Here is a 20,225-nt window from a genome sequence, read left to right on the forward strand (position 1 = left end):
GGCGGTTCCCTCCCTGCAAGAAGTGAGGTTACAGTGAACCAGGCAGAGGGCCTTCTCGGTAGTGGCGCCCGCCCTGTGGAACGTCCTCCCACCAGATGTCAAGGAAATAAACAACTATCTGACTTTTAGAAAACATCTGAAGGCAGCCCTGTTTATGGAAGTTTTTAATGTTTGATGCTTTATTGTGTTTTTAATATTCTGTTGGAAGCCGCCCAGAGTGGCTGGAGAGGCCTGGCCAGATGGGCGGGGTGTAAGTAATAAATGATGATGATGGTTGTTATTATTGCCAGAAAAGAGGCATTGTCAGTGCTCAAGGGCACATCCCAGCCAGGCAAATACATTGAGGTGCAGAGCAGGGTCAGGGAAGGGGGCTGCCTGGGGAAGAGTTCAAAGAGCCAGACAGAAGGGCTTGCTTGGAGGGCCACAATTTCACACATAGGACTGAGGTTCCCAATACCTGATAGAGAGCCATGAACAGTTTGCGATGCAAATGAAAAGTGGTTTAGGAAATACTTTTGCATAATCTATACAGATCCCTGCACACAACTGTGAAACTTAATCACCCAGGATTTCCAGCTGTGCACAAGGGCCTCTGTGTGTTCAACAATATGGGCACAGAATGCATTTTCAGACCATCCCATGAACAAGAGGAGACTGACGGAGGCAGGACCACCAAGGCCCAATCTGGCTGCTCCTTCTACTATGTGCAGAGGGAGAAGCGATTAAACAATGTTTAAACACAATGCAAGTGGAGATAGGTAAGTGTCTTACTGATGAAAAAGCAAGCAGCTCCTCTTCTGTGAGCTTATGAACCGGGTTGTTCTTCTGAAAGTCTATGCTGCGTAGAAGGGGGGGAAATCACATTCTGAGCCTTACTGGTTTTTGCATTTTATATCGTTAATCACATCAGGCAACTTTGGATGAAGATTTTGGGTACAGCTAAAATAAAATTATTGCTAATCAATTAAATGCATTAAGTTGTCTGACAATTACAATACAGTATTAAAAATACAATACACAATAGTCAACAACATTTTCAGCTGGATTTAACATATAATTAAGATGTCCAGCTGAAGAAAAAGGAGAGATGCCCAGAGAATAACCTCCAAAGAGGGATTAATGAAATTAATCCAACACCTGCCAATCAGTCAAATTTTACTGTCTGTTAAATATAAACATTCTGAAATTCATTTTCAAAACTTGTGAGGCAGCTATAAATATCATGTACAAAACTTTCAGATTATCAGATCAGATATATTTTATAATACACCAAGCTGTTAAAGCGAAAGAGCAGTCAAATCACATGAAATTCAATGTCACTCTAAGCAGAACATTTCATCTGCACAAACATTTCTGCTTTCTAGATGGTATAATCTTCCTTCTCTTCTCCCAAGCAGATTATGGGGGAGAAGTTCCATTGCACTATGGGACTCATTGCATTGACTTCCAATAGCTCCACAACTGAGTTTAACCTGGCCCTTAGTCTCCTGCTTTGTGTGAAGAAGGTACAAATAGAAGGAATCTTCAACCAGCCCTACAGGCAAGTGCATGTGTGGATCTAACCTCATCCCCAAAAGTACTTCACCAACAAGTTATTATGGAATCATCATTTTGCTGCAGCCATACACTTGAGAGAGTGACGAAGTGGAACCAAGGGATATCATCTTACCAAATTCCAAGGATAACAGCAAGCTCTTCTGCACATAAGTCAGGCATCTGGTTCTGATGAGATTCTGCAAACTTTATTTCATTTAACACTGTGTCATCATTTAAATCATAATTCTGTTGGGTGGGGGAAAAAATCACATAAGTGATCATTCACATTAAAATTGCTCAGCTATTTGAAAATTACAATTAAAAAAACCCTTAACAGCAGCATTGGTGTTGAACTCTGCCAAAAATATAAATTCTCATATTGACTTATCAGTAAAAAGAAAAGTATTCTCTTTCCTAATAGAAGAACAACTATATTGAAGATGATTTATTTTAATAATGCAGGGCTACTGAAGGAGCTGTAGAACCATGAATGGAAAACATAATTAACACACACAGGTTCTGCAATGGTTACTAAAGGGTTTTTCAGTAAAGCTGATGTGGATAATTATTCATGAGAATATAAAGTTAGAAAACCACTGTGCTAGACTGATTAATATTATTGATATCTAATGACTTAGCTTTTAAATGTACATGTACACCAAGTGGCATTTTTTAAACATGTCACACTGGATCCTAGTTAATGGCTTGCTGTGAATGTGGCAATCTGGGCTGCTTTGCTCCTCTTTGCAAGCATGTGAAGGAAATAACAACCCCCAGTTTATCATTATATCTAATCAGAAAACTATGAACAAACCTTAAGAGACAGATCACATCTAGAGCAAAACAAACCAGTATCCCTTGTTCAGACTTAATGCTAAGCCATGTGCAAGTGTGGAGGAACACATGGGCCATAAAGCAGAGAGCTGCATGTCTACCTCAGCATGCTGCTCCAGGTTGCAATACAAGCTGCTGTGAACTTTCCCTGTACTCTGTATGGCCTACACATATGTTACTGGAGATAGCGCTAAGGCAAACATTCTGACAGCACGATGATTTATTCCTGTACAATGAAACGTTCTCTCCCTCTCCTCCCTGCATGCACCCCTAAATTTGTTCTGAGTTTCCCCGCAACCCTCCAAAGCAGGTTGAGGATGGTGCAACAGCATAAGAATATCACTGCACTAGTAGCAATGCTTGCATGCAGAGACGGAGCAACCTGCTCCGGGACCTGGAGCTGTGCGCATCCCGGGAGGCGTGGTGTGCCGTCTGTGGGGTGTGTGGCGTGCGTTGGGGGTGCACAGCAAGCACCCTAGGAGGTGCCGCCGATTGGGGGTCGGCATTTTGTCACCCCCCCCCCTGGAATGGCACCTGGGGCGGACGCCCTTCCCCGCCCAGAACACCCCCTGCTTGCATGCATGCAACTATTTCATTGAATACTGCCCTAGAATAGCAAAGGCTATTCACTGAAACTGCTGCTTTCAACAACAAATCCATGGTAACACAGGATACTGTTTCCACATCTTCCCGCAGTAGTCTGAATCTAGTTTGAGTCACTGCTAGTGAAAGGCAAACAACCATACTGGCAATGCTTATCAGTAGAGCACCAGCCCAAACACAATGCTCCTGAACAGGAAACTGCCTCTGTAAACAAACAAGTGAGCACACATGCATGCTGGCACTCTCCCTTGCTCCTCTCTGATTTAAGGTGGCAGCAGTTTCTAAGGATGTTGCACCAAATATATATTTGAAACCACACAGCAGTATGAAAGAATTTTTTGTGTGTGTATCATTAGGCTCCAGGAAAGTTCTTGCTAAAATGGCCAAAGCTTTGTGGATTTATCCACCACACTGGCCTTGGTCCAGTATATCTGAAGGAGCGTCTCCACCCCCATCGTTCTGCCCGGACACTGAGGTCCAGCTCCGAGGGCCTTCTGGCGGTTCCCTCACTACGAGAGGTCAAGTTACAGGGAACCAGGCAGAGGGCCTTCTCGGTAGTGGCGCCCGTCCTGTGGAACGCCCTCCCATCAGATGTCAAAGCGATAAACAACTACCTGACATTCAGAAGACATCTGAAGGCAGCCCTGTTCAGGGAAGTTTTTAATATGTGACATTTTAGTGTATTTTTTATCTTTGTTGGAAGCCGCCCAGAGTGGCTGGGGAAACCCAGCCAGATGGGCGGGGTACAAATAATAAATTATTATTATTATTATTATTATAAGTACATACATACATAAATATATACATACATGCTGTATATATAAAATCTGCCATTACCATTTTACAGCACACAATGAGGTAAGATTTATACATTATAAAAGAAATGCTACTATAACTGTACCTTTCATACACATTATGCAGTCTTAATTTCTATTGGCCTTCAAAATCCCCTTTATTCTTTTTTTATAAGACATACACAGGCAAGCATGGCAATCTACTTATTTTGAACAACACATTACATTTCAAAAGAAAAATTCCTATACCTTTGTTAAATCTTCAAGTGGGGAAGGTGCTGGACTAAGCTCACGGTGAGGAAGGAGGATGCCATCTTCCCTTTGAACATCTAATATGAGCTGTGCTACATATTTTTCCTGAAATCTTGTCCTTTTTCCCAGGGCACCTGCAGAAAGTTAGCCATCAAGAGGAAACAGAAATTCTAGTTACATATATCGAAGTTACACTTTAAGAGACACATATACATATTTCACAGAGTATGAGGGTATGTTCTCAAGGTACAAGATGTGACATCTTTGCCGATAGATTATGCAGGTGTGAGTCTGGTCAGTGCCTGGAAGGGAAATGGACTAGAAACAGCATGTATGCCATCCTGAGTTCCCTACAGAGCAAAGAACGGGTATAAATGTCATAGTAGATAAATAAAATTTACAACAAAGCACAAATACATATTAGTACCCCTCCCCACCTTCTCACTATATAGAAGGATCTGGCAACTTCTGTTTCAGTGTATCTGAAGAAGTGTGCATGCACACGAAAGCTCATACCAAGAACTAACTTAGTTGGTCTTTAAGGTGCTACTGGAAGGAATTTTGTTTTGTTTTGACTATGGCAGACCAACACGGCTACCTATCTGTAACCTTCTGTGGTAGTTACAGACTTCCTAGAGGCAGGTTCCAGGAAGCAGTACTGAGGAAACCTGTGGCCTTCCAGGTGTTGTTGGTCTATAGTTCCCATTGATCCTGTCCACTGGCCATGCTGGCTGGGGTTGATGGGATTTGGAGTCCTACAACATCTGCAAGGCCATCCCTGCCTTATGGGGTCCAATATGGTTTCATTTTAGCTTCTACCCCATTTAGCACTACATGAAACCACTGGGAGAGATTGTCAGGCAACCGGAATGTGCTCTCCTCAATTATACTGCCTTAGGGACTTATAAGCAGCAGCCCTGGATAATATATTGACTGCAGCAACAGTTTCCAGAGATTCTGATAGTGGCCAGATAGAATCAGAGCCTTGACAGTTCAGATTTCAAATAAAATACAGAATTATGTATGTGGAGCTGTAACTTATATAGTAATTAGAATTAAATTATAATAAAACAATTAGGAATAATTATTCTTCCAAAATGTATCCCAAGTGGAATTACAATTTCACAAACATAGCTAAGTACAAAATTAATAAGTCATTTATCATATTTAATCATACTCGAGAAACTATGCAAAGCACTTGGGGGGGCTATTTTTACCATGCAGTTTCAAAGAGATGCTATAGTTTTGGCCACTTTATAAGGCAAGCTTCTCTAATTATAGCACGGTGGCACCACTAAATTATGGATCATCGCTACTCCAGCTTGAGCCCTGTTGAGTACAGATTTATAGCTAACTCATAAAATATTCAGTCTGACAATGCTCATTTAAAACCCAAACAGAATGGAAACAGAAAATACTTTTCTCCTTTCCGTTGGCAGAAAAATATGCTTTTGAAAAACACTAAATTTGTGTTCATTCAAGTTACAGCAAGTCAGACCACAAAGCCTCAAAAGCAGCTGTTTACCTCTCTAGTAAATCAGCATGTAAAGTGGGTCAAAACAAAATCTATCAGCTCTTAACATATTGCATTAACATCTTCTATTGTTACAAATTTGGATGCCACCACTCTCCCTACTGATGGGTCCAAACTCAGCTGAAAGAAATCCATTCAGACTTGCCTGGACTTAGTTTTGCTTTTTACTGACATGACACCACTGTGATAAAATACAGCCTTTCCCCTTCACCCTCAGCACTAAAGCACTTACGAGAGACCTTCATTAGCTCACACTGAGGCCACAGCAACAGATCTTCTCTTTGACATTGGCAAGTCCCACTTAACTTCACTAATCTGGGTACTGACACCCAAATAACCTATTCCTTCACTCTGACCATAAATAAATGCACACGTTTTGGATCTTTACTCAGCTTCCTCCTATGCTACTGATTTAAACAGAGTGTATTGCATTTAAGGGCAGACTGTCATGATATATTTTTGGACCACCATAACAATGTGAAATGTCCTCAAAAATGTGTTAACAGGAGTTTCCACTGAGCAGGCTTCTTTCTAGCCAAGAACACCCAATGTTGCCTTCACGGTGCATAAAGGAGCAGTACTACTGACGTGTTACTCATGATTATCCAAAGGAAGGCCAACTGGGGGTAACATAAAATGCATATTTGCATTTAAAAAAACAAGCATGTTAATGTAAATATGATCAGGCAGACTTAATTATTGAGATAACGTGTGGAATGGCAATTTAACCTCCGCCCCTGCAATGGTCCTTCTCCTTCATTGGGAGAAAATTCCCCATTAACACCATCAGTCACTAATTTACATTACAAAAAAATGTGTACCTCAAATGCCAAGATGCGTTTGGTGCCACGTCCAGTTTGGCCCCAACTTTCAATAGCTCTTGACCAACCTGAACCAGTTCCAAACTTTAGAAGTACCCAAAAATATAACAACTGTTGGTTTTCAACGTATGCTTATTAGGCTCTAAACTGACACAGAATAAATCAGCTTTGGACTGTGCAAGAGCTGTACCGTGTTAACTTAGCTTATGGCACCCTTGGGAAGTTGTGCGTAACTTGCCAATTGACATCAACACACTAAATAATTTAAAGTACAGCAGGTGCTACATGCTCTTTAAAATTAAACTGTACAATTCTTCTTCCACTCTTTTCTGGCACGAATTCACAGGAAACTTCTGTGAGGACAATTATATTAAGACAAATGTCCTTGTAGTTGAAAACTCGGCAAGTTTCAATCAATCAGAGTTGATTATTTGTTGATTTTTTCACCCTGTTACGAGTTCCACTTGGCCTGCTCATTAAGGCACGGATAAAGGCCAAGTATAGTTTGAAACCTTGATTATTTTAAATTCAACTGAAAAATAGGCATTTACTTCTAAGGCATTATCTTGCAGCATAAAACCTATGCTAACCTGAGCATGTAGTCAAACAGAACCTGGATTCTAGCTCTGTAAGACAATCATGAATACTTACAAGTTTATCCATAGATGCAAATAAATTCATGAGTTGTGTGCAGATAGGCAGAACTAGCCCAAATAAGAGCAAAGATTAGGCGCAACAAACAGGACAGAAGAATGGCTCATGAACCAGCTATGTCCTAATCCTGATTTAAGTATTCATTGTAATTAATCTTGAGAATTTTATGCCCCTAGAATCACAGCAACGCCTGTCATAACATACTTGGTAGGTGCTCTCTGATGCATTTCTGAGAATATAAAGAGGTGACAGCTCTCTTAAGCAAAGTCAGGCAATTGGTCCATCTAGGCCAGTTCAGTTTATCCTTACTGACATGGTTCTGCAAAGTCTTGCACACAGAGTCCTTTCCCAGCCCTACCTCTGAAATTTTCTTAATAGAAGGAGCTGGAAATTGAACCTAAATGAAAAAATATGTGCTATGACTCTTCTCCCCAATGGTATATAATGCTGGTGCTCCTGATGCTGTGTGTGATAGGTGCTTCCTCAACAAGATGTGTCAGGTCAGCAGATCACTAATAGCTTTGTACATTATTAACAGGTAAAAGCAGTAACTCAGTGTTGCCTCTTGGTCAAGCTTACATTCCTAAAGGATGAGAAGCCAACACTTTCTTGTTGCAAAAAGCCCCAATTATTTTTTTTATTGTATTGTTGTACCTTGCAACTGATAAACGAGTAATTTCATTCACCATTATTAAACTGTGTGCTTGTCACTTGCAAACGAAGATCTCTGTTCTCTTCCAGGATTGTACATGACATCCTCACACTTCACAACTTACTTAGGCTCAATGACATTAAAATTGGAAAGAGCAAGGCAGAGATCAAAGCAAGCAGACTCCCAACTGAGTCATGTTTATACAAACCACAGCTGTATTTTGATGTGCTAATACTTACTCTAAATGCTCCCAACTCCAGTATTCCTTTTTCACCCAAAGCTTACCAGCTGCAAGTCGTAAACCCATCCCACAATATTGGCAATTCCTCCAGATCATACAGCTTTTTACAGAACATGCCAGTTAAAAGATAAAACAAGAGAAGGCAGTGGGGAGTGGGGAGAGAAATAAGGCAAAGCAGAACCAGCACCAAAACAATTAGCTGAAAAAGACAGAGAACCACCAAATAGTCAATTATCATGGAAGAATCCTAGAATTGTAGAATTGGAAGGTACCCCGCGGGTCATCTAGTCCAACCCCCTGCAATGCAGGAATCTTTTGCCCAACATGGGTCTCAAATCCACGACCCTCAGATTAAGAGCCTCATGCTCTACCAACTGAGACAGGGGTTTATTTTTAGAGGCAATGAATGGTGAGATAGTTCATGCACCAAGTTCCTAAAGACATATAAGCCTTCTGAACTGAAGAGGGGATTTCTGTCCATTTCCCACTTCCCTCTGTGCCAGCAACCAGTATTCAAGGAAACATATGCAATCTAATGAACAGGCATCCTACGCAGAAAACTAAAAGAAGCACCAAGTTCAGAAAAGGGCAATCAAAATGATCAAGGGGTTGGAGCTACTCCTCCATGAGGTAAGGTTGCAGCATTTGGGACTTTTACTTGAGAGAAAAGGTGAAGATGAGGTCATGTGATGTAAGTTTGTAAAATCACACATGGCATGAGAAAGTGGAAAAAAAGTTTCTCTCATTCACAACACTAGAACTTGGGGATATCAATGAAGCTGAATGAACATTAGAAGGTTCAGGGTAGATGAAAGGACATAGTTTTCCCCCACACAGGACACATTTAGACTATGAAACTTGCTTCCACGGAAGGCAGTGATGACCACCAACTTAGAAGGTTTTGAAAGATTAGGCAAATTCATGGAGGATATGGCTACCAGTGGCTTCTAGCCACAATGGCCACCTCAGCTGTTAAGAGGCAATATGCACCTGAATTCCAGTTGTGGGAATCACAGGAAGAGGGAGTGTTCTTGAGCTCTGATCTTGCATACTGCCTTGTAGGTTTCCCACAAAGATCTGGTTAGCCACTGTGAGAATAAGCCAATGTGTTAAACAAGATGGGCCACTGGAATGATCCAGTAGGTATAACAACAACAACAACAACAACAATTATTTATTATTTATACCCCCCCACCCATCTGGCTGGGCTTTCCCAGCCACTCTGGGCGGCTTCCAACAAAATATTAAAATACGGTAATGCATCAAACATTAAAAGCTTCCCTAAACATACTTCTTATGTTAGAAATTATACTTGTAGAACGAAACCAAAAATTTTAGTTGAGATTCCTGCATTGAAGGAAGGTTGGATTAGATGATTCTCGGGGTCTCTTGCAACTCTACTATTCTATAATTTTATTCTGTGGTTCTAGGATTTCATCGAAGGTAATTCCCAAATAAAGCACCACAGAAACAGGTTAGCACTCTTGAACACTTTCTCTATTATCTTCCTTTTCCAACTTTCAAGTAACACAAAACCTAGTTAGTGTTAAATATTAATGTTCAAGATGTGGGAAAAGAAACATACCTGTTAAATTAATCTGTAGCTTGGTTATGTCTTTGGCTGCAAGAAAGTGTTCTTTGGCTTTTTTATACTCATAGTAATGCAAAAACGTGTAAGCGCACTCCAGGTGGAACTGAACAGCAAGATGCCAGCACTCGTCATCAGTAAATAAAGTTTCAATTTCAGACACTGCAAAACAAAACAAAAAAGGGTGTTGAGGCGACTAGGAAATGGGACTGAGAAGGAAACAAAAAATGAGAAGCAGAGGAAAAACACCTTGTGTATTGCCACCCAATACAAGACAACACCAACATCAGTTTTTTAAATTTAAAGTGGCTCCTTTGTCCTCTAGGTTTTCACACACTTTGGATAGCAATATAATAAGTAGCAGCAGTAGTAGTACTCCACTGTAATCAAATTTAGAAAAGCAGGGGTGGGGGATATGCAAGAAAGAAAGGGAGGGCAAAGGTAAACCTGAGTTCATGGGCCATTCCCATCTCAACCATGATCAAAATGACTGGGAATCATGCCTGCAATGGGAAAAACAGTGCCAGCCTTGAAAAACAAGTCTAGGATTATTAGAAGTCAGGGACCACATGCAAGGTTATAGTCCTTAAATGGTACCAAGCATTTCATCCAAATATCAATTTCTGAAAATACCGGATTATTTTCTAGTGCAGTTTATTAAATAAGCTGCCAAACTATTTACAAGAATGGATCGATCTCATGCATATATACATCCCAAACAGCCCCATTTTCCCATAATGAAAGCACTTTATAAAGGTTTACATTCTTAGAAGCTGGTCAAGGTTGTAGACCAGACAGAGCAGTAATATAATCCTACCACAGTAACAGAATAGTAAGTATGCAATAATGCTTTGCCTTTATATCCTGGATATTTATAGATTTGGCATCAAGAAGCTGGACTGGGGTGTGTGTGTGTGTGTGTGTGTGTGTGTGTGTGTTTAAGTAAAAAATTACTGCTCTGCACTTATGAATTGAATGATAGCTCTAGTAAAGATTTTCTATTTAAGAAACTGGCTGAGCTCCATGGTACATTTTTTAAAAAAGAAAAAGTTACAAGATATTAGTAATAGCCGAATGATGTAATTTTTTATAAAAAGATGCTTAGCGTACCTGCCAAGTATAATTTATTTCAACATACTGCTTTCAAGTATGAAAAATCTTGGTATCAAACCAGAATATGTTGTCATATAAAGCTAATTTGTTTTATCTTCCAATTAATCTTCACAGTCATCACTAACCACATCCTATTTCAAACAGAGGTTGTTGTTAAAGCCGAAAAACATGAAGCCGTATCTTTATCTGCCCCACTGATATCAGCAACTGAGATCATAATACTTTGCTGTTATCCACAAAGCTGAGATGGGTACATTAAACAGAAAGAGAAAACACCCAAGTTTATCTATCTGCCAGCAAAACAGACCTGCACTCTCACAATGGGACTTTCCCATGCTCTCCTCCCATTGCATCTCCCTGCATGCCCCCATAATCTGCTCCAGTCAAGTTTTATCTTGCTTCCTACACAAATGATAAAGAAACTTACAAAGCTAAGAACATTTCTAGAAATCATTTACAGCTGATTGAATAAGTACCTGTCAGATTACAAGACTGTACACATCTTTTCAATTAATTCCTAATATTGCTGTTAGCTGGCTGCTATTTAAAGACAACCTTTTTAAGAAGAATAGGTAACTCAGGAGATTTATGGGGAATTTGAGCTTGTATTTGAAAAGCATTTCAAGCTTTCAAGGGTTACAAAACATCCGTCCAGGAAGAAGAGAAGGATAAAATATACCCAACCACACAACGAGGTCACAAAGACTGCAACACTTACTGGCTTGGTATGACAGAATCATCTACATCATTACAATCATTACAGCATCTCTACTCTTGACTTGGAATGGCTAGGAGCCCGCCCACCTGCTCCCAGGGCGGCCAACATCCTTTACTGCTCTGGGCGGCCAACATCTCCTTGCCAATGGCACAAAGGATGGGTTGAGGCACCAATATGGCTCCTTGCCAAGGACGCAAAGGAGCCTAGATATGCCTCTGTTCCAGGTGGTTACTGTGGGAAATAGTATGATGAAATATGCGAGTCTTTGATCTCATCAAGCAGGGTTCTTGTGTTCAGTGGGATTTTATTCTAACTAATCATTAACACTATCATCCCCCTCTTTTCTGAAAAGAGTTCCTAGAGATCATTTTGTTTTTATTTCTTCAATCCTGCATATACTTACATATACATATACTTGAACAAAGTGTGACTTACTTCCAAATCAAAATGGACCAATATCCATAAAAACTGTGTGGTAACCACTGTACAGCGCTGCCTGCAGTGAGGTTAAATGCCATTGGATGGACATCTAATTAATCTTTTCTCTAAAGAATCTTCTTTCTATTCCTACAATTACTATGTTAATAATAGCCTTCCTTGTCAGGCTGCTTCAGGATGAAGGAGAACATTGCTTTGTATTGCTCACTGAAAGCAACTTTCCAATTATACACTGATGTTTAGGGCATTAATTGCATCCATTAAAATCACGCCATTTCAAATGCAAATTTAATTGAATACAGAAGGTGCATAGATCCTAGTAACGCTCAACCTGACGTTTTTTTTAATGCCATTTTTACATGTGTTTAGAGCAGGGATCGTCAGATCCTCCAGAGGAGATTATGCATGGGGAGGGAAGAAGAAGAAGAAGGGGAATTCCCCTTGGCAGATCTTTCCACATGCAGTGTTGAATATAATCCTAAAGTATAGTGTGACATCAAAATACAGCCAGTGAGCAAATGTCTTACAAATAAATAGCAGGGTCCATGGAAATTCATTTGTTTTCATAGTTCTCTCAGGTTATGAGAGAAGTCCTAAAAAATTGTTCCCATGAAACTTTTTATGATTGGCTTTCTGGACTAAGCAATCAAACAAACCCACAAATAACCCCAAAAATAAGAAAAGAATGGTCATCCAAATAGAATGCAACATGTGATTCTCCCACTAATATCCAATGTCAATTTTAAGTATACCTTGTTGTATACAGGCCTGGGCAATATCAAAGAGTTCAGGTGATCTTTCTTCTAACAACTGCTGATGGATATTCACACACCGTAGAGTCCACCAAGGCAATGTCTAAAAATGGCAACGAAGAATATTGTAAACATTAAATCCACTTGGTTTCAAATCCCCACGTTTCTATTTTATTATGAGCACATCCACATGTCAATTGTACCTTATCACACAGCCAATTCATCGTAACAGTGAGATCATCTGACCTGGAAAAATATATTCTACAAAGATCACAGGGTTCATATTCCTAGAAAGGGAACTTGTATAGGGGGATAGGAAGGAAAGGGTGCAATTCAGTGGTAGATGATATATGGAAGGTCCTAAGGAGGGCTATGAATTACTCCTGTCTGAAATCTCAGGAAGCCAATGCCAGTCAGCACAGACGTAGAAAAACTAATGATCTGAATCAATCTAAGGCAGTTTCCTATGAGAATCTAGTTCAAGAATGGAAACTGTAGAGAAAGAAACAACAATATAGCTAGTATAGGAAAACAGAGGCCCAGAGGAATGACAGAAATTGCAAACCTTGGAATATTCTGAAAACTGTTAATGTCACTGAAATAAGACAACAGAGGTTCTTATGGAGTGACAGAATACCATTTTTAGAGCATCTAATGGGAAATTTAGTTAGCCATCGAGTCTTGATTTTGCCACTTCTGCTCAGTGCAAGACAATTATGGTATAACACGCCTGCAATCGGCATCATAAGGACTGCATGATTTGAGGGCAAAAATATCTCAAGGAACAGTCACATGCTGTTTATTAAAACTGTTCTAGAAACACCTGTCAGGCTGGATATTGTATTGTCTCACACAGGACACAATGAAATATGACTTATGCTATCAAGCTGAATAAAATAAGATACTTATTCAGGAGACACTGTTAGAGAGGTCAGCTCTTACATTTTGACACTTTATTCAGGAACCTACAAGGCAGTTTATGTTAAGACTGTAAATGCTGTTTGCCACCCTGCAGTTAATGCTACAAACAGTTTTCCACAGGGATTCAAAAAAGCAGTGTTTTGTTAGCCAAAGCTTGCAATACAAAAAACATGCCTTGAGGAAAATTGTACACACAACCCAGATAAAAAACACTTGTTTTTTAAAAGTACCTTTTGGCCTCTTTTGGATGTTCACTAATATTTCGGCTTTTCATTTATCAAGCATCACTATGTGAACACAATAAAAACAAACGACTATGTATTGCAGCCCAATATGGAATTTTTTTAAGACTGTGACTGATATTTAAACAACTCCCAACACCCAGAACAACAAGGTCACAAAACCAGTTTATTATGGACAGGCCTGAAAGCAATGTGGTGCTAGGAGTCATTGGACTAGAACTCCCATCATCCCTGACCATTTGGCCATTCTGGTTTGTTCAAACCACACAATGTACAACAAGGTTTGGTGGTTCAATTCACTTGGACTGAATTATTCAAACCACAGTTTGAAAAATAGGAAACCACAAATGGAAGGTTTAAACTTCCTCTTCTCATCTGCGGAGGAGTGTACAAACTCATTCCTGCTCTTCCTCATAACACTACACCATGTTTTATTATCATTTCTGTATTAAGGCCGTAGATTTACTCTGGCTTTGGTTGGAAAGATAAGTAAAAGAAAGTGGCTATTAGTAAAAGGGGGGTGGGAATCCTGAACTTCCCAGTCCACCTAGTCCAGCATCCTGTTCTCGTAGTAGCTAACCAGATGCCTTTGGGAAATTCGCAAGGAGGACCTGAGTATAACAGCACTCTCCACTCCTGTGGTCTCCAGCAACTCGCATTCGCAAGCGTTACTGCCTCCAATCATGTAGGCAGCCATTTTGGCTAGCAGTGATAGTCATCTCCTTGAATATGTCTAGTTCAGCTCCTGCCTTCTGTGATGCCTGTGTCGGTGATCAGGCAGAAAATGCAAGACCCCTGGGTGTAACAGGGATTAGTTCCTCAAGGGAATATGACTCAGCTGATGCCATCTTGTGGGGTGTGGGTATGCGTCTGGCTCTGCCCATGTTAGTGCTAGGGCCTGGGTTCAGCACCCTTGCTGTTTGCCCTGCTGGTCTTCATGATCCTCTGTGTCAGAGTCCTGACTGCTGATAAGTAGCAAAAATATTTCCAGGGGCTTCCACTTCCTTCTCTGTGGGAAGCGTTCATGAGATCATGCTTTCAGAAAGTGCCCTTGGTCACTTAATATAAAATACAATATTAGGATCCACATGAGACTGTGATTTTTTTTTAAGTTGTGCATAAGAAATTGAAACAACAGATATACCATTATAAGAACAATGACTGTGCATATGCTGCCAAACTGCAGTTGAGGACATAAGGAACTCCATCTTATACTTCCTACCATGTAAACCCCCCTAGAGATTATTTTCAGTCGGGACTCTATTGCAGTCTGCTGGGATTTACAGACTGAAAAGATATGCTCCATGCTGTCCAATCAGAAGAAATTTGTCACTTAAAATTTATAATCTGCACTTCACCAAATGGTCTTAGAGCAGGAATATATATCATTAAAGTACAGCACAGAAAAAATACATAGAGTACTGTAAAAATTATCATTAAAATAAACAGAATCAACAATACACTGAAAAGGCAAAGAATATTCACAGCTGAATGGCTGATTTTGTCTGAAGACATAATGTCCTGCAATTACCATAAGGGTGATATTGGTTTGCTACTGTATTTGCAGAAGTATTTCCCTTTTCTGAGCACAGACCGGAAAGAGTTTTGTTATGACTTGGTTGAAAGAAATACAGTAATAGAATTGCATTTAAAGCATTTCACCTATTCCATGGTGGCATTTAGAGGCCCAAGGCAAGAAATGAATGTTCATAAATGCACAATGAGTGGAACAGCAATGTGTTACCAGTGAAGGGGGGAAAATAGGTTTTAATATTGTGCATCAGGGATCCTTCACAGTACTTTGCCACAACTCACAAGTGCTTCACAGTACTCTGTCACAGCCCACAGAACTAGCCCAGCACAGGAATATAAGACAGAGCCTCCTTCAGGCACTAAGGAGCACAGATCCAACCATCTCCAGGTTGATTGTTCACAAGGTAAAAATACTGCAGAATAGCCTACTCAAAATGCCAAAGCTATCTGGGACATTATACTGCTTTATTAGTTTTGGGTTGCATTTTTGTTAACTCATTTTCTTTTTCTTTTTACAAGTTGTACAAAATTATACATTTTTTTAGTATGTATTTTAAAAGTAGTATTAAAATTATAGAATTTTTAAAAAACATGAAGCAGTTTAGAAACACTTTTAAATGAATGAATGAAGAGTTCAGAGCCTGTGACTGGACACCAGGAACAGCATCATGTAAATCATCATCAACCACTGTGTAGCTGAACTTGGGGGAAGAAGCCAGGTGCTAACTAATGAGGTTTTGAGTCACTCTGAGAAAGCACACCAAGTGGGGTCAGAGAGCCAGACAGTAAATATGAGTGGCTGCCTCAGGAACAATAAGCAAGGAAGCCTTGTTCCTGCAGCTACCACAGAAGCTACTACAACTGAGGATTTGCTTGCTTTCTGCTTCCTCCCAACTTGCTCCCAGGCTACAACTCAGTACAGTGGTGCCTCGCAAGACGAAAAGAATCCGTTCCGAGAGTCTCTTCGTCTTGCGGTTTTTTCGTCTTGCGAAGCAAGCCCATTAGTGGCTTAGCGGATTAGCGCTATTAGCGGCTTAGCGGATCAGCTGATCAGCTGTTAAGCGGCTTAGCGGATCAGCTGTTTAGCGGCTTAGCGGATCAGCTGATAAGCGGCTTAGCGGCTTGGGAAAAAGGGGGACGGGAACCCTGCAGGAACTCACAAGACATTTTCGTCTTGCGAAGCAAGCCCATAGGAAATTCGTTTTGCGAAGCACCTCCAAAACGGAAAACCCTTTCGTCTAGCGGGTTTTCCGTCTTGCGAGGCATTCGTCTTGCGGGGCACCACTGTACCCACTCACTAATTTGACCCTGCATGCCATACCCTTTCACTACGCTGTGCCTTTGAACCTCCAAGTCTTAGTCCTATTTCCCCCAGTTACTCAAGAAACGCATATGGTACAAGGAACAATATGAATAATATAAGCCCACTGATAGCTGGAAACAAACATAAGTATTTCCTTGTGTGTCCCCCCCCCCCCCCTTACCTGTATAGCTTCTAGCTTATGCTTTGAATTCACAAGCACTGCTCTAGCTAGCATCAGCAAGACACTATGGGAAGTCAGGCTATAGATCGATTCACCATCTAGAACCAGCAGACTCAGCACAGCTGTAGACAATGTACTGGGCTGGAAGGAGAAAACAAGAAACTCACTTTAGGCAACTTCAAATTAATCTTCAAGAGGTAGCAAAATTTGCGTGCCGCACAGACCAATTTACCTTAGCCCATTCACCTCAAAATGTTTTTATACAATACAGAAATTCAAACACAGGTGAAAGTTCACATTGCAAATGGTGCTTTGAAACCATGAGTCCTTCCTCTCACCTCTCATTGTCAATAATTCCTGAACTTATACATGGCATGCTGTATGCAAATTGCCCATTAAAATCAAAGCAAAATGGATTCTTCCACTGCAGGTTTAAGGTTTCTCTCTAATGTACACCTAAGCTGAGCACAATCTCTATACATCTTTAACTTCTGTGACGATGCCGAACCATTTCTGAGGAGCAGTTTCAGCATGAGGAAAATAAAAGATCACCTGCAGCAATTCTCCCCATTTTTTTTTCTTCACCTAGCAAGATAAGATCAGCATGATGTGCATATCAATATTTTTCCACTAAAAGACGGTGACTACACTATTGTCCTGGGGAGTTGGGTGGTGGTGGTAGAGAGAGAAGAGAACAGTACCTCGTCGTATTGTTCTAGTAACACAGTTTGCAAAAAGTCCTGAGGTTGCAATTCAACAGGAGGCCCAGTCCAGTTGCTCTGTACAAACAACTGCAGGCTCCCCACACCAAGTAGAAACACCACACTTTGCCTGCAAGACAATAAACAATTCCATTTTTATTGATACGGTCATACATATATAAATAAATAGTAGGTAGAAACTGTCCTGTTCCTTCTATACAAGTCTTTAGTTTACAAATCTGCATGAAAAAATATCCATCTGAAGAACATTTAACTCAATTGTTCAAGGAAGGCTGTAAGATTTTATTTTCCTGATGTGCTTCAAGTACTGAACTGACTTATTAATTATTATTTTTTTGCTGACAGATAAAAATGGTTTCCAAACTTAGCAGAAGCAATGGAGGAATCCTCTACCCTTTTCCCAAACCAGAAGGAGGGCAGGAAATCTCCCTCAAACTGAGAAAATAAAATTATCTCTGGATTTATCAGAGGTTGTTGCATGGCTAGATGCATAAGGCGATGGAACATAAAAGGCCGAAATTGCCTGTACACATTCTAAAACATGTAGGGCAGCACAGAGTCAGCTATGCTCATTCACCCAATGCACCAAACAAATCTTATTGTGCACCTAACCTCTTAAAATAGGAATGCCATCAATGAGAAGCACCGTCCTGCCCCATCTGCACAGGTTGTCAGTTTAGATAGGCCATGGAAAAGCAATCTGTGCATCACAACAGTTGCCAATTATAACAATCAAGACCAAGACATAAAAATAATGAGTTTGATCCCAATAACCAGACGCATATTTATTCCTCAGATGGGGCTATTGCACATGACTCCACCTGGGTGAGACCCAAATGTGGCAGCCTGCTTACACAATGGAAATCTGCTTGTGCAATAGAACTTGTAGTATCTCTCCTCCCGCATGCACAGCTTTAAAATCTGCTCTGTGGGGTCCCCAACCCTCCTGTGCAAATTCTGGGGGTGCTTGGGGAGCTGTGAGTGGGGAGAAGAGGAAGGAGAAGCCCAGTTGTGCAAGTGGATGTCCACTCAGGATACATTGGATCTCACTCATTATGCTTCCATTGGTCTCTTATTTATCTTCACAGCTCTTCATTTCTGTTTTTCTGCTTCTGTTCTCTGCCTTTGTTTATGCCTCCCTTAAATACCAGGGAAGCCTTAAAAAAAACAACCCACTTTGAAATCTCAACATTAAAGTTCTTAGCAATTGCAATGCAAACAGCAGCAACAACGACGCAAGAAGCATACTTAAGATTTGAATTAAGAAGCAGCTTGGTTTTTCATGAATACAACTGATTGCAGTAGAACTTTTTAATAAGCCCAACTATGTGCACACATACTTCTTTGTTAGACTGTTGTCACAGAGGACAAATAGAGCTGTTCAGTTTTGATTCAGAATATTTCAATGTGTTCTCCCATGTGGTCGCCCACCAAGAACTAGGAAATCATAACAAATCAGCCCCAATATATGGCTAAAAAACCACGATACAAACCAAAAGGCTCAAGAGGTACACATAGGAAAATGGTACAAAGTGCCTCATATGTAAGTCTCATAGTCATAGTAAATCCTTGCAGTTTTCTTACGGCAGATGTACAGTTACTAGGGTTACTGAAAATATGTTGCAGGATTTGCAGATTTGCATTGATCCTACAAATTATTTTCATAATTCATGTTGTTTTTTTTAAACCCTCTGTCAACAGGTAAGGTGAAACATGAGACGTTAAACTATGACAGCTCTGAAAAAAATAAAACTTTTGTTTTATAATTAACTCCATAATTCCATGTTCAAGGCAGGCCTCAACAATAACTGGCCATTGCCTTGTGACGTGTTAACCCCTCCCCATTAATTTAGTAGGGTGGAAACAATGTTTTTTGTTCTTACAGGTTTTGGGGTCAGTTCTGCCCCACTGGTATGCCTGAGAAACTGAAAAATCTGAACACTAAATATTCAAAAGATTTAACAACCCATAATTTCTTAGATAGTACACTAGGATGTGTTCAGAATAGCTGTTTTATTTTGAGATTGTTATTAATTTTTATACCGTCAAGTATGAAAAATAAATTTCTTCTTCAAATAATTATTTTTACCTTTCCATAGGATCCGTATCTGCAGAAGAACAGTCCAGATAATCTTGAATCTGCTTTTCTAAGTAGCTGGCAATGGTATCCTCTTCTGTTACTTCAGGTGTTGTGAAAATATCCTGAACTGCTTTACTTAGTAAAACGGCCTCATAATTCCCTTCCAACAACAACTGCAACAAGGACCCACTCTCTAAAATAAAACACAATGAAAGTCTTAGGAATCCTATCTTGTTTAATGTATACTTGAGGCAAGCGTAACTTACTTCAAAGAGACTTAATCCTATACAAATATAGTGTTGCATTCTAAGACATCTCATATCAAAGGAAAATAATTTTGGATGCTTTAAAAAAATACTCATTGGCATTTACTAAATTAAAACAGCATTCATACTGGACTCTTATGGTGTGCTTACAACAAAGATTTTAAAGAGACTGAAATTTGTAAACAAGAACCAGCTGTCCAGACATTAGGTTTCTAATCATTTGCTCTTAACCCTCAAACATTCTTTGCAAGCAGCAGTGCAGCTAGGTAATTTTAGATTCTGGACTTGAAGGTCCTACAAGGCCCTCTTTCAGACAGCAATGTGTATTATATCTAACTATCGTTACTATATGCTGTCCTTCCCTGAAGACCCCGGAGTGGCTAACCACACACACAGCATCACAGAACAGTCATTTAAAACATTGACTGATTAGGAACAACCTTTAAG

General features: G+C 40.1%; 1 protein-coding gene across 3 annotated transcripts in view; it reads right to left on the reverse strand.

Annotated features, from left to right (window-relative positions):
- Positions 1-20,225, reverse strand: part of TTC27 (tetratricopeptide repeat domain 27) — an 88,878-nt gene that overhangs the window by 66,833 nt on the left and 1,820 nt on the right. For 2 of the 3 annotated variants that reach the window (XM_028724278.2, XM_077925690.1), the window contains exons 2-9: positions 19,522-19,705; positions 17,412-17,541; positions 16,711-16,851; positions 12,531-12,633; positions 9,507-9,671; positions 4,017-4,153; positions 1,670-1,782; positions 772-838 (exon numbers count right to left, since the gene is read on the reverse strand). In XM_028724278.2, coding sequence (XP_028580111.2) covers positions 772-838; positions 1,670-1,782; positions 4,017-4,153; positions 9,507-9,671; positions 12,531-12,633; positions 16,711-16,851; positions 17,412-17,541; positions 19,522-19,705 — 1,040 coding nt within the window. The remainder of the gene's footprint in view (positions 1-771; positions 839-1,669; positions 1,783-4,016; positions 4,154-9,506; positions 9,672-12,530; positions 12,634-16,710; positions 16,852-17,411; positions 17,542-19,521; positions 19,706-20,225) is intronic. The other variant, XM_077925691.1, reaches the window with a different exon arrangement.

This window comes from Podarcis muralis, chromosome 3 (assembly GCF_964188315.1).
Source record: "Podarcis muralis chromosome 3, rPodMur119.hap1.1, whole genome shotgun sequence".
Taxonomy (NCBI): domain Eukaryota; kingdom Metazoa; phylum Chordata; class Lepidosauria; order Squamata; family Lacertidae; genus Podarcis; species Podarcis muralis.